Source organism: Ammodytes marinus, assembly GCF_949987685.1.
Source record: "Ammodytes marinus genome assembly, chromosome: 24".
NCBI classification, from domain to species: domain Eukaryota; kingdom Metazoa; phylum Chordata; class Actinopteri; order Uranoscopiformes; family Ammodytidae; genus Ammodytes; species Ammodytes marinus.
This window is the reverse complement of record NC_137228.1, coordinates 1112255-1127885: the sequence shown is the minus strand read 5'-3', so window position 1 is coordinate 1127885 and position 15631 is coordinate 1112255. Positions and strand designations below refer to the sequence as shown.

Sequence of the window (15631 nt, the reverse complement as noted above, 5' to 3'; positions counted from 1 at the left end):
TAATCATCTTTTTCTACTTATTTTACTACTTTTATTTTTTTACTTTTTAATGTTTGCCTTTTAATATATCGTAAAAGTTATATCTAATGTTCAAAACCATTTATTTGATTTGTCATTATTTTTAATCAATTTGAAGTTTTGATGTTGTATTTAATAATTTGTTTGTTCATTCTCATTAGAAAGTGGTTTATTTAGATATTTCTATAATCACTCTCACTCTCTTGTTAACCAACAGGTTACACATTGTTGCTTCATCTTTATCGGAGGGATGTTTTGAATGTTTGAATTTAACATTATTTCATCTTATTTCCAAATCCTCTCACTGCTGAAGGTTTTGATCTGTTTTGGCATTTTATTAAAGATTGGACTGAATACATAAAATACATTTCAGCTTTGTTTCTGTAGAACAGATAAAACAAATACTAAAAAATTAAGGGGATAGAATAACCATAACCCTTTCAATGTATAGTGAAAAACATCTGAGAAATGTATGGAGAGTAACCCCATTTTAAGAGTTAATCTGATCCCATCAGATAACTATGGAGAAACTGGGGCGTTGGGATGGTTAGGAGTTTGAATATAAATCTAATCTCTAAGAGGATAAATACAGTAGATGGGCAGCAGACACAGGCATGTACAGTATGTATAAGTGTGCAAAATCTTGCCCATGGATAACAATGAGAGGGCTCAAGGCAAATGAGGACAAACTGGAAGACTCTCAGTATGTTTGTGGGTTTATTTTGTTTCATATATTTCTGTTTGTCTATTCATTTTCTCTACTTGCTTTCTATGTTGATGGAAACAGAAGAAATAAATAAAAATATCAGTGATGTTTAGTTCATATTTCAGAAAATGCTGCAATAAATTCAACATAGTTTGTTAGATGTTAAGCTGCCACCACGTTTATTAACCCGGTCTGGTCTGGTATCAGAGGCAAGAGAAATTCACAGCACAACTTGAGGTGAGGATACTGATAATATTAACTTTATTGACACAATTCATTAATTAAAACTATGGATAGAAACCTTGGAATAAAAAGGCCAAGATGAGTTAAACACAACAACACTACAACCCTCAGAACACAGCAAGTGAATAGGATCAAAATGAACAGACATTTTAAACACTGCAATCAAAGCACAGCACAATCATGGAACACAGTGACTGTATAAACGTGTATCAATTAGTACCACCTCACACTGTAGGTGGGTCAAAACCACTTCAAACACTAGGGGGTGGCAGAGGGCTGCCCTAGACACAGAGTCACTTTCTGACAATGAGGCACAGGAAACCTGTGTAGCCCTGGTTAAAATGAATGAAGATATCAAGCTATTTCATAGTTAAGTAGTTAGAAATGAATTAGATATGAATAATATATATAGAATACAAATGTATAAATATGGTTAAAATATAAATATGATTGTATAAAATATTTAGAAATACAAAATGAATATTATTTACGGTTTAAAAGCTGGTAGGTTGGAGTTCATGTAAATGGATATGACTGATAGGCTGTGTTGCCCTACAGACTGCAGTACATGAGCCAGCACAAGTAGGCCCTAATAGACCTTGCTGGGAAAGTGGGAAATCAAAGGGAATGTTTTGCTTGGACAGCAGGTAAAATGGCTGAAGAGATGGGATTAAATGTAAGGAAATACAGTGTGGCAGTACCCTTCCCAGTAACACCAGTATGGATGTTTCCCCCTTTGTCCTTAGATTTATACAGTATACTGAAAAGTGTTGCTGTTACAAATGCAAAGTGACTTCTGAATCTCTCCTGTTATATAATATGTACAATGCAAAAAATAAAGACTTTGAAAATGAGTCATGCTCAAAAAGGTTTGTAAGAGATATTCAAAACTAAGGGGAACACATTGATCTCTGACGGTTATTACAGAAGGATTTGTTCAGATGTTAATTGTCTGATTTATTTTTCTATGTATCTTTCCATTCTTCTTAAAAACATGATACAATGCATTTTAAAGACGTGTAGGTTACATAGTATTTTATGAATTATAAAGAGATGTGAAATTACACACAATGAGTTAGATATTGGCATACTTATTCAAACATTTCTGGAAAAACACAAATAGCCATTTGCCTCAGTGGGCCCATTTGACACCCTCTGCCACTATAGTCTCTAAAAGCTGCAAATAAAACCTTCACTGGGGGGAAACATGATGTTTAGATTATAATGCTGAGTTTGGCTCCTCCCACCGCAGGTCCGTCTTTCTATCACGTCCGTAGAGAAGCTTTACTGAGTCAGGCAGCTCTCAACTCATTCTTCTCTTTGGAGCTGAAACCAGTGATAGCAAAAATGTCAGGACGGGGCAAGGGAGGCAAAGGACTCGGTAAAGGAGGCGCTAAGCGTCACCGTAAAGTTCTCCGTGATAACATCCAGGGAATCACCAAACCCGCCATCCGCCGTCTGGCTCGCCGTGGCGGAGTGAAGCGAATCTCCGGTCTGATCTACGAGGAGACCCGCGGTGTGCTCAAGGTTTTCCTGGAGAACGTCATCCGTGACGCCGTCAACTACACCTTTCTCTTCGGGCAGTTTTTCTTTCCATTTGGATTATTATTTATTTTATCCGATTTAATCAGTCAAGTCGTACATGCACTGTAAACAATTGCTGTAAATTTACAGCAGGATTTCAACAGCATTAACCTGTTATTTATAAAAACAGCATTTAACTGTTAATATAAAAGGCAGTCTGTTAAATGACAGTCCTTTGCTGTTATGTTACGGAACGGTAATGTTTTTCAAAAATACTGAACTTTCCTGTTAATTTACCATCAAACTTTGAAGGGACAACTTGACATGAGCTGCCTGCACATGTGAAGCTAATACAATTTTCTTCATTAATCCTCATCCATCCACATCTTAACTAATAAGTGTTGTTTACTTTATATCCTCTGGTTAAGTTTACTTAAAATTGAGTTATATTTACTTGGAAATGGAAAGTGCAGTTAACGTAATTAAACCAAGTTAGTCTGAAGTTATGTTTACTCAGTAGAATGAAGGAAACGGATTGCCTTCGATAAATCAAGTAAGCACAACAAAGTGTATTGTAGAGACGCCCCCTTTCCCACAATGACTTGCACTGGACTAAACGTTTGTTATGTTGCTATTTGCTCCCTCAGTGAAGGGGATGTTTCATTCCATTACCTCACTATGCATCTTGTTTAAATAAAACATTGCTGTGTGAACTAACTGTTATTTTTGGTTATAACAAACGGTTTGTGGAAATCTTAAGCAAGATCCCTAGTTCAACTCAGGAGACAATTTACAATAGAAATTAATCATTCCATTGAACTTGATATATTGTGACAAGTGTCTTGAAGTAACAAACAGAAGCTGCTCTCTGTGTTTAGCATTTGAACAAATAGGGGACAAAGTAAACTTACCTATGGAATGAAACACATCTGCCCAATGAAATATAACATCCCCTTCGCTCACGGTGCAAACAGCAACACTAACATTTAGTCCAGGTTCATCCCTTTTTTCATTAACAGTATAATCCTGTCAATTTTAGTGACAGTAAAATAATGTTAATTTAACAGTATTAAAATGGCAACCCTGCTGCCAGTTGATTAATGTTTTTTTCCAGGGAAATTTCTTACAGTGTGCGCTTTGAACTTCTTCAATACAATACCATGACCCAAATTGTAAACTGTGGGTTCAAAATAGCCAGTGTAAATTGAACGTGTTCATTTGTGATCACCTTTGTCAATGAAAGAAAAATTACACATTTCTGTCTTTCTCTGAATTATAATCCAAACCTCATGTTTCCCCCCAGTGAAGGTTTTATTTGCAGTTTTTAAGCTGCGAACACACCGCACTGGCCGCACGGCGAGATTACATACAAAGTCAATGTACTAGCGCGTGCCCGCACTTCCACCCAATAATCAGCGGCCAGCGGCGGGCGCTTGCGCGGCGCGTGGCCGCGCCTCATGAGAGGCACGTGAATCGGGAGCCTACGGCGCGTAGAAATTGCGTCATCGAAGGAGCGTGAATCGAAGGCTTGTGCGGCGAACACGGCGCCACAGAAAAAGATGAACATTTTCATCTTTTTCTGCGGCGCCGCTGCGTGCCGTGCAAGCGCCCGCCGCCGATTATTGGGTGGACGCGTGGCCACGCGCTAGTACATTGACTTTGTATGTAATCTCGCCGCGCGGCCAGTGCGGTGTGTTCCCAGCTTTACGGTGCAACAACAACAACAACATGGTCCAGCTGTGCCAAAAAATACAGATGTAGGTAGCCTACACTGTGTACGTGGCGGTCATGTCACAAATATCATTAAAACAGCATGAAGACGTACCCCGATCAAAAATACACACATATTCATAGTAATTCAGCAACATACTAAACACAATAACAACAGCAGTGTGTGCTCAGCTGCCTTGGCTAAAGTACAACCAACAGCTAAACAGATGCAAAATACACATATTTGCAGAATGTATTGGAAGCCCAATGTCCTCACTCCACACGCCCACCTCGTCTTGCAGACCACCAGGTCTGCAATCTCAACGCTGATTGGCCGTGGAGGCGCGGCGCCCGGCGGCGCTGCAGAAAAAGATGAAAATTTTCATCTTTTTCTGCGGCGCCGTGTTCGCCGCACAAGCCTTCGATTCACGCTCCTTCGATGACGCAATTTCTACACGCCGCAAATGGCCGCGCTCCCGATTCACGCGCCTCATGAGGCGCGGCCACGCGCCGCGCAAGCGCCGGCCGCTGGACGCCGATTATTGGGTGGACGCGCGGCCACGCGCTAGTACATTGACTTTGTATGTAATCTCGCCGCGCGGCCATTGCGGTGTGTTCGCAGCTTTAGGGTGCCAACACACTGCACTCCGCGGCACGGCGGTTGGCCGCGCGAATCACAGGTTCCGCGCCGCGTGATCATTTTGGCTCATTTGTGTCCGCCGCCGCCCGATGACTCATTGAATGTGCACGCCCAGTTTCTTCCCGCTATTTAGGCCTACATCTCTCTCATCATCGTCGTCATCCTCACTGATTTGTTTCTGTTGGGAGCGTCTCTGAAGTATTCTGACTTCAACATCTCTGCCATCGGCCCTTGTATTGGTCTCACTGCACCTCTCACACATTTCTCCCCGCCACCTGCCACCCAAGCTTCGTAAACACACCCACACATGCGCCCACACACACATATAGAACCATCACACCCCAGCCTCGAAGCAGCCCGGGGCTGAATGGATTTACTTCATTTGTTGTTAGGCTATGCCCAGCAAAGGTTGGCAATCTAGTGTGATCTGCCATTATAGTACTGGAGTGTGAAGGAGATTGTGCCTGGAAGACTGAGAGACACCATCTCTCCTCTGGAAATGTAAGTAGCCTAGTCCTATTTAAAAACAAATCTGTCCGTTTATGAGTTCAATGTGTGTAATGTGCTTTAATTTATCCCTCCTAAAATAACCAACGCCAAACGAGATAATAATGTCGCTATTTCTTGTGTAGGCTCTTATCGTGAAAAGGTGGAACACGGAAGTGTTGTTGTAATGTGGTTGTTTTGACTTATGTTGGGAGCGCTTCAATAAAGTGTCTCGTTCCGTTCCGTGAATGGAGTTTTCCGTGTCCTTATTCTTATAATACTGAAGTATAGGGATGGCCAAAACGCTTGGTTACAGTAGTATATAGCTAGAGTTAGCGTTAGCGTCCGCTAGCTTAACCGTTAGCTTTATGCTAACATTTAGATCTGTGAGTCTGTCCATGACAGCCCCTGTGTGAAAAACAGACTGTGAAACTATGGTGTGTTGGAAACTGAATAGTATTTATTTGTTGTTGACAGTGTGTAGTTATGCAAGCAGTCGTAGTACATGCAGCAGTAGGCCTATTACATCTCCAGTATAATGTACAATATAATAGACAGGAATACTGTAAATTGCTGATGTTTGTTTCCTGTCCATTATATTTCAAAAAGCACACAGTAGCCTATCACTCAGAACTCGTTGCTTCTTAAGCAAGGGCTATACTGAACTTATTAGTAGCCAATCTTATTTAATAATGGAAGAAAAAATATATTTTCATTAGTTTGTAGCTTTGCCATAACTACAGATGTATGATGTATATTTCAGCTAGTCTACATGATATAACATTGAATGTGTCATGTTTTACAGATGTGAGTGACCTGACGGACCACACTATTCGTTCCTTCAGAGGAGGATGTGTTCACTGGGTGGGACAGGTGGTCTTCTTCGGGGCCCACCAGCAACAACTGGACAGTTACATACAAGTTATGACTTTGCTTCTGTTTGATATGTAAACTTTATATTTCCATTTCACTGGCTATGAATAAACTGCTTTATTTTTAAGTATGGTTTTGGTCTTTTTAAAATGTAATGAATGATACTGTTTTATAAGAAATCTTCAGAGAGATAAAGGGTTGAATAAAAAAAAAACTTATAAGTCAATGCATGTAGATTGGTCAGAAAACTAGTCCAACATCCTGACTATGAAAATGTGAGTTTCAAGTAATCCTTTACTACACAAAGCAAACAGTGACAGTTAGCAACACAATACAGTACATGTTTTAACAGTCAAACTTTATTATAAATCAGTGATCACAATACAAATTATATTGAAAGGGTGTCAGATAATTGTGATAATTCGCAGTCATGACTAATTATTTCAATTTTTTTTTTTTACAAAAGATGCCTTTCCAGTGAATCTTGGCCTGATACATTCCTTTCCTGCCTCGTTACTGTACATGTTTACATGTTACCTCAGCATGGCTTCACAACCAAAGCTTTTTCACTCCACTGGGTTGTAGATCATTCCCCAGTTTAACCTGTAGAGACATACATAAAACATTGTATGTTACAAGTTAGGAGGTTTTTGCATAAATACTTATCTCATATTCTGTTATTGACAGTGACATATTTAAACTGTATTTACCTGAGGATAATGTCAGGGAAACCAGAAATCTTGATGCAATTTTCACAGTTTTCAGCTCAGACTCCTGCCTGACCAGGTTCAGTTGTAAAGCTTTTGGTTTAGAAGTGGTAAGTGTGCTGACATTTGCTGTAGAAATGAAGCTAAACATGGTAACATCGATCTCCATGCTGCATTGGCCAAAAGTAAACAAAACTGACAGCTGGGCGTGTGCCATGCCCATATAGGTAGGTATAGAGTAAATGAGCAGGGCGGTGCATGCACGCCCATGTAGATCTGACCAGTCAGAGCAGACAAGGAGGGGGGTAGATGTCAAAACCTAATTTTTTAGGGAGAGGCCAAAAAAGGCCTGAAAAGGCAATGAAGAAATGGGCATTGGTAGAAAACTAATGGGCTTTTTGTACAATAGACCATTAAAACCTTTTCTAGTAGACCTCGGAAATACACATTTAAACCCGGGTTTTTGCATAATATGTCCCCTTTAAAGGTGCACTATGCAGTTTCAGAGGAGGGGGATGTGTTCACATTTGCAGAGCCTGTTAGTTTATCATTAAAAATCAAAACTAATTTATTTTGTGGAACATGGAACCAAACGTAAGACTAGAATATGTTTGTAAACCAAACTGTGAAACAGTAACATTTCAAGAAACTTTCTAACTTCAAACAGTGTTCCAGGGATTATTCAGGGTTTATTCAGTTGAGAATGAGAATATACCTTAAAAAATAAAATAAAATAAAATAAATAAATAAATATATATATACATACATACATACATACATACATACATACATACATACATACATACATACATACATACATACATACATACATACATACATACATACATACATATACACAGTATATTTAGAGCAGACAGTGTACACTGAATATTTACCAAAAAGTGTAACCCTTAATATAATAGTGTAAATTGATGGGTAAGCATTCATATTGAATATGATCATGTCTTTTTAAACTTGGAGGGAAGGCAGAAATAGCCACATTCAAAATAAAATAGTGTACATTATGTTCACATTGCCCATTTTCAATGTAATACTTATACTGTTAGTGCAAAACCTATACAGAATGTTTGCTTGTATTGCAGAAATTAAGAAATAGATAATTTAGTTAAGGCCGACATGAAAATAGTACTGCATAAGCATTTTGGAATCATGATTTCGGTTGAAGATTTCTAGGAATAATCTCTTTCTACATAGTGCGTGGCTCTTAAAAGAGCCGTTGGGTTGTTGTTATGATCGGTCCTGTTTATCCTCCGAAGCCGTAGAGCGTGCGGCCCTGCCTCTTCAGAGCGTACACAACGTCCATGGCGGTGACTGTCTTCCTCTTGGCGTGCTCGGTGTAGGTGACGGCGTCACGGATGACGTTCTCCAGGAAAACCTTGAGCACACAGCGGGTCTCCTCATAGATCAGACCGGAGATTCGCTTCACTCCGCCACGGCAAGCCAGACGGCGGATGGCGGGTTTGGTGATTCCCTGGATGTTATCACGGAGAACTTTACGGTGACGCTTAGCGCCTCCTTTACCGAGTCCTTTGCCTCCCTTGCCCCGTCCTGACATTTTTGCTATCACTGGTTTCAGCTCCAAAGAGAAGAATGAGTTGAGAGCTGCCTGACTCAGTAAAGCTTCTCTACGGACGTGATAGAAAGACGGACCTGCGGTGGGAGGAGCCAAACTCAGCATTATAATCTAAACATCATGTTTCCCCCCAGTGAAGGTTTTATTTGCAGCTTTTAGAGACTATAGTGGCAGAGGGTGTCAAATGGGCCCACTGAGGCAAATGGCTATTTGTGTTTTTCCAGAAATGTTTGAATAAGTATGCCAATATCTAACTCATTGTGTGTACTTTCACATCTCTTTATAAATCATAAAATACTATGTAGCCAACACGTCTTTAAAATGCAGTGTATCATGTGTTTAAGAAGAACATAAAGATACACATAGAAATAAATCAGACAATTAACATCTGAACAAATCCTTCTGTAATAACCGTCAGAGATCAATGTGTTCCCCTTAGTTTTGAATATCTCTTACAAACCTTTATGAGCATGACTCATTTTCAAAGTCTTTATTTTTTGCATTGTACATATTATATAGTAACAGGAGAGATTCAGAAGTCATTTTGCATTTGTAACAGCAACACTTTTCATTATACTGTATAAATCTAAGGACAAAGGGGAAACATCCATACTGGTGATACTGGGAAGGGTACTGCCACACTGTATTTCCTTACATTTAATCCCATCTCTTCAGCCATTTTACCTGCTGTCCAAGCAAAACATTCCCTTTGATTTCCCACTTTCCCAGCAAGGTCTATTATGGCCTACTCGTGCTGGCTCATGTACTGCAGTCTGTAGGGCAACACAGCCTATCACTCATATCCATTTACATGAACTCCAACCTACCAGCTTTTAAACAGTAAATAATATTCCTTTTGTATTTCTAAATATTTTATACGTACTACATATTTATATTTTAACCATATTTATTCTATATATATTATTCATATGTAATTCATTTCTAACTATTTAACTATTAAATAGCTTGATATCTTCATTCATTTTAACCAGGGCTACACAGGTTTTCTGTGCCTCATTATCAGAAAGTGACTCTGTGTCTAGGGCAGCCCTCTGCCACCCCCTAGTGTTTGAAGTGGTTTTGACCCACCTACAGTGTGAGGTGGTACTAATTGATACACGTTTATACAGTCACTGTGTTCCATGATTGTGCTGTGCTTTGATTGCAGTGTTTAAAATGTCTGTTCATTTTGATCCTATTCACTTGCTGTGTTCTGAGGGTTGTAGTGTTGTCGTGTTTAACTCAGCTTGGCCTTTTTATTCCAAGGTTTCTATCCATAGTTTTAATTAATGAATTGTGTCAATAAAGTTTATATTATCAGTATCCTCACCTTAAGTTGTGCTGTGAATTTCTCTTGCCTCTGATACCAGACCAGACCGGGTTAATAAACGTGGTGGCAGCTTAATATCTAACAAACTACGTTGAATTTATTGCAGCATTTTCTGAAATATGAAATAAACGCCACTGATATTTTTATTTATTTCTTCTGTTTCCTTCAACATAGAAAGCAAGTAGAGAAAATTAATAGGCAAACAGAAATACATTAAACAAAATAAATCCACAAATATACTATGGGGGTCTTCCAGTTTACCCTCTTTTGCCTTGAACCCTCTCATTGTTATCCATGGGCAAGATTTTGCACACTTATACATACTGTACATGACTGTGTCTGCTGCCCATCTACTGTATTTATCCTCTTAGAGATTAGATGGTAAATGGTAAATGGACTTGAAGTATATAGCGCCTTCTAGCTGATTTTCTCAGCCCCAAAGCTTTACATATCTTACCACATTCACCCATTCATACACACACTCATACACCGAAGTAGCTGCCATGCAAGGCGCTCTCTGAACCATCGGGAGCAATTTGGGGTTCAGTGTCTTGCTCAGGGACACTTCAACATGTGGCGGGGAGACGGGGGATCGAACCTCCGACCCTGCACTCCAGAGGCGATCTCCCTACCCACTTCGCCACTGCCGCCTCATTAGATTTGTATTCAAACTCCTAACCATCCCAACGCCCCAGTTTCTCCATAGTTATCTGATGGGATCAGATTAACTCTTAAAATGGGGTTACTCTCCATATATTTCTCAGATGGTTTATCCCTATACATTGAAAGGGTTAGGGTTATTCTATCCCCTTCATTTTTTTAGTACATGACAAACAGAAAAAGTACATTATTGTTTGCTGATGCCTTACTAATAAAATGCATGTGAAATACACATGTCTGTGTGTTTTATCTGTTCTACAGAAACAAAGCTGAAATTTATTTTATTTATTCAGTCAAATCTTTAATAAAATGCCAAAACAGATCAAAACTTTCAGCAGTGAGAGGATTTGGAAATAAGATGAAATAATGTTAAATTCAAACATTCAAAACATCCCTCCGATAAAGATGAAGCAACAATGTGTAACCTGTTGGTTAACAAGAGAGTGAGAGTGATTATAAAAATATCAAAATAAACCACTTTCTAATGAGAATGAACAAACAAATTATTAAATACAACATCAAAACTTCAAATTGATTAAAAATAATGACAAATCAAATAAATGGTTTTGAACATTAGATATAACTTTTACGATATATTAAAAGGCAAACATTAAAAAGTAAAAAAAAAGAAAAAGTAGAGAAAGATGATTATATAAGAATACAGAGTTTGCTTCAGGGTCATTCTAAATGTGATTAAAGAATAATTTTTCAAACACCAAAACATCAGTTACTTTGGGTCCATGAGAAAAAGCTAGAACATCTACTTCAAAAGTATTTTTTTGTAAATATTTAATTTCAGATTATTCAAAATAAAAAAAACTATGACAAGAATAATAAAAGTGTAATTTAAATCATATCAAACCACGCTGATCTCTGTGACCTACGAGCGACATTTGTAAATTATTGAAAGAATTGATGCTACAGTTTAATTTGAGTTTTCAATTAGTGTTGTTGCAAGTCATTTTGAATCTGTTAAATTCTCACCTCTATGTGAACACAAGATTAAAACCTTTAAACCACAACACATGTAATAAAAGGCAGAAAATTATTCATATTTAACCAAAACAAAAAGTTTACATCATACATATCTTAGCTTTTACATTAAATGCATCAGACATTTATGGAAACAAATACATATATTGTTCATTGCATTTGGAATATTTCAATTGGTTTGGTTATTTTTTTCAAATGGGGATCTTTTTCCAATCTTTTGTTTCGCCTTTTCAAGGAGCAGTGTGTAGAATGTATTGTCATTTTCAGGACAGACTTGGTAGAAATGGAATATAATATTCACAGGTATGTTTATATTAGTGTATAACCCCTAAATGTAGGCCGTGATTTTGGACTGCCATGATTCTGAACAAAATACAGTTAAAATTCACAAAATGTCAGAAATTCATGAATCAGATGTGATTCTGTGTTCCTTCAGTGAGTTCTTAAATCAAATGAAATGCACAGAGGAGTTCACACATCATGGTCTAATCGGTCCAGGTTTAAACACACTTGTGTTTCTTCAGGTAGGAGTTTGTAGTGAAGCTTTTCATACATTTGTCACAACAGTACGGTTTGTGTCCTTTGTGGATTCGCTCATGCCGGTAGAGGTCAGACGCTGAGTAGAACCGTTTGTCACAGTGTTGACATTGGTGTGGTTTGACTCCAGTGTGGATACGCTCATGGTGCCAGCATGAGCTGTAGGAACTGAAGACTTTCCCACAATGCTGACAAGGGTAGATTTTTTCCTTTCTGTGGATGTTTTTGTGATTATTGTAAGAACTACTGTGGTTGAAACTCTGGCCACAGTCCTCACAGCTATACGGCTTCTCTCCAGTGTGAATACGTTGGTGGCGTTTGAGGTCTCCTGAGGAGTTGAAGTTTTTCTCACACTGGTCACAACTGTACGGCTTCTCTCCAGTGTGAATACGTTGGTGGACTTTGAGGGATTCTGCTCGAGTGAATATTTCGCCACATTGGTCACAGCTGAACGGCTTCTCTCCGGTGTGAATACGTTGGTGGAGTTTGAGGTGTCCTGATGTAGTGAAGGTTGTCCCACATTGGTCACAGCTGTACGGCTTCTCTCCAGTGTGGATTCTCTGATGAATCATTAAGGCCGACCTCGATATGAACTCTTTCTTACACTGTTGACAGCAGTGAGGTTTCGGTTTCTTTGTTCCTTTTTGTTTCTGTTGTGACAAACAGACAGAAATACAAAGACAGAGTATGAGTGAGGCAGAGATGTGCAGTCAGGGTCAGCAGTAGGGATGGGAATAGTTAGGATTTTACAACAAATGAAAAGAAGACAAGGACTTTAATAATAAAATACATTGGAGACACAGGTCACACACATTAGGGTGCGACCAGTAATCACACAGAAGGGACACTTGAAAGGAAGAGACAATGTTACCTATAAATATAGATTCATATCAATAACAGAGTAGTATCAATGTTGTATAACAGGCTTTGACTTTTTATGGATGCCTGTCGCTTTAAGAGCCGTTGCTGATGTTTCATAGAGCATATGAGTTAAGTTTAGTTTCTGCCGTGTGTGTCTGAGTGAGAGCTTCATGTCAGTGTGCACCAGCAGGCGGCTCATCTTTATCTGTCTGTTTACTGTGTATAATACTCCGGGTATTAAGTTCTTGATAAATTAAGTGCCTGCTGCTTTGTTTTCTTTATTGTGAGTTGTCACACATTTGTATGTGCCAATTTGATGTTGAATTTCCTTGGTTCTAATCTAAGTTAAAGCAGCGCTGTTTAGGTTGCTATAGTAGTTAATTGATAGCTTTCCATGTGAAAGGGGAATGTCCTTCCCATGCAGTGTAGCCGTTCTGACCTGCAGGCGGCCCAATTGCGCTTTGCCTTTATGTGTGATCTGCTCTTATACACAGTCACCAGAGGCCTGTTTCAGGTAGCTGGTTTTACATACTCTGAGTTGAGCGCAGGGTTGACAAGCAACTCTGGGTTTTCGGTTTCAGAGGCCTGTTTCAGGTAGCTGGTTTTGAGACAACCCAGAGTTTGTTCGCTCTGTTTTTATCATTTCCTGATGATTTTACGTTTGACCGTTCATTCATCTGATCAGTAGCCTTGTTCTCAGCCCTCGGTCCGTTCATATAGGCGGCCACCTTACACATCGTGACATGCTCTACATTCAGATTAATAAACCTATTTGTATTGTATGCTTTTTAATGTCTGTGCCACTGAACAGATTTATGTCAGGTGGATTCATGTAACGCTGCGGCTGCACGCAATCTTTACTGTTCACTTGTGCGATCCTAAAGTCACAGACGAGCCTCGTTAAATAGCCTAATATGAATATAAAAATTATATAATAATTTAAACTGTGATCACTTGAGGAAAATGGATCTGGTAATAAATCAATCAGGCTCTTCAATGGAAACTGTCACCTAATGTGTCTGATGTTAATGTCTTTCACTCCCCATTTAAAAGAAGCGACCGTCTGTTTACTGCACAGTATTAGGCTATAGCTTGCCAACATATTATACAGCGAATATAAAACACTCTCAGCAATGCTGTGCGGCGCCAGCTTAATACTTTACTGCTGATATGCGTAACTTTTTTAAATAGACTATGGCTTCCCATACGGAAGCGAAATGATTCTTTTGACAAAAAATTTGCTGAATTGCAGAGGAGATTAGATTAGAGTTATGAGACAATATCCCCATTAATTCTTCTCCATACCATAAGATCATTCGTTAATATGTCTAACACTAGTGGGAGGAGCGGAGATTTTTTTTCTCTTTTCTTTTTTGAGAAGTGGGGAAGTGGGAGGATCAATCATTTGTTTCTACTGTTTCCATGGTGAATCATGTTATCAGTGAACCATTAACGATGGCTTTTACGCACGCGATCAACCCAGAGTGAACACGCTCAGAGTTGATTAACCCAACGCTGATCCACTGTTCTGAAACCGAAAACCCAGAGTTGCTCGTCAACCCTGCGCTCTGAGTTGACCAACTCAGAGCGCAGGATTTAACTCAGAGTATGTAAAACCAGCTACCTGAAACAGGCCTCAGAACAGTGGATCAGCGTTGGGTCAATCAACTCTGAGCGTGTTCACTCTGGGTGGAGCGTGTGCGTAAAAGCCATCGTCAATGGATCGCTGATAACATGATTCACCATGGAAACAGGAGAAACAAATGATTGATCCTTCCACTTCTCAAAAAAGAAAAAAAAACACCGCTTCTCCCACTAGAGTTAAAAATATTAACGAATGAGCATATGGTATGGAGAAGAATTAATTGGGATATTGTCGCATAACATGATCTAATCATAACATGATCTAATCTCCTCGGCAATTAAAGCTGCAGTTGATAATTTCAGCCGTTGGGATCCCAACGGCTGTTTTCCCAACGCTCTACCTGCTGTAGCTCCTCCCTCTGAACGACAGCTACGCGCGTTCATGTGAATTCAGTTACATTGACAGGAGACAAACACCATGTCCGATTCCGAGGTGATTACACATTAGTAATGATAACTACATACGTACATATTGAGCATACATTTTAATCACAGACATACCATGTATGTTAGCTTAAAGGTCCCATATTATGCTAAATGCACTTTTTAAATGTGTTCCAACATATCCATGCGTCCACGGTGTGCCTAGAGACTGCCAAAATATCAAAAAAAATAACAATCTCTCCTTTTCTCACTCTCCCCTTTTCTGAAACCCCCACCCCTCCCCCCAAAAACACTCCAGTCAGAATTATCCCCTTTTCTGACCTCACAAACCGTAAAGCCAGAAGCTTCCACTGTGCAGCCCACACCCCTATTTCTTATTGGTCCACGGCCCTGACAGACAGAGGGCGAGGCGTATCTGGCTTCGCTTCCGGACAGGGGGCGGGGGGAGCTCAAAGATTGTATATTTACGAGGGGACCTGCAACTCTTTTTTAAAAAATAGGCCATTGTGAGATTAGCTGAACATCAGCATAGTACAATAAATTATCTGAAAGTTTTTTTCAGCAAACAATTAAAGAAAAACGTATTAGGGACCACTAAGACCATATAATATGGTGTATAATAGAACCGAAAAGTGTATAATATGGGAGCTTTAAAATCATTGTAAGTGTGCTGGTAGGCCTAACAAAAGTAGCTGTAACAGCCAGGCAAGATAGCAAACTA

The 15631-nt window shown here is 39.2% G+C and overlaps 1 protein-coding gene across 1 annotated transcript; it reads right to left on the bottom strand.

The window, feature by feature from the left end:
• Window positions 1–8171: 8171 nt before the first annotated feature.
• On the bottom strand, window positions 8172–8483 carry LOC307269808 (uncharacterized protein; the record flags this gene model as incomplete). The annotated part of the gene is made up of 1 exon (XM_080052858.1): window positions 8172–8483. The coding sequence occupies one exon, from the start codon at window positions 8481–8483 to the stop codon at window positions 8172–8174; it is 312 nt and encodes a 103-aa protein (XP_079908984.1).
• Between the last annotated feature and the right edge of the window lie 7148 nt (window positions 8484–15631).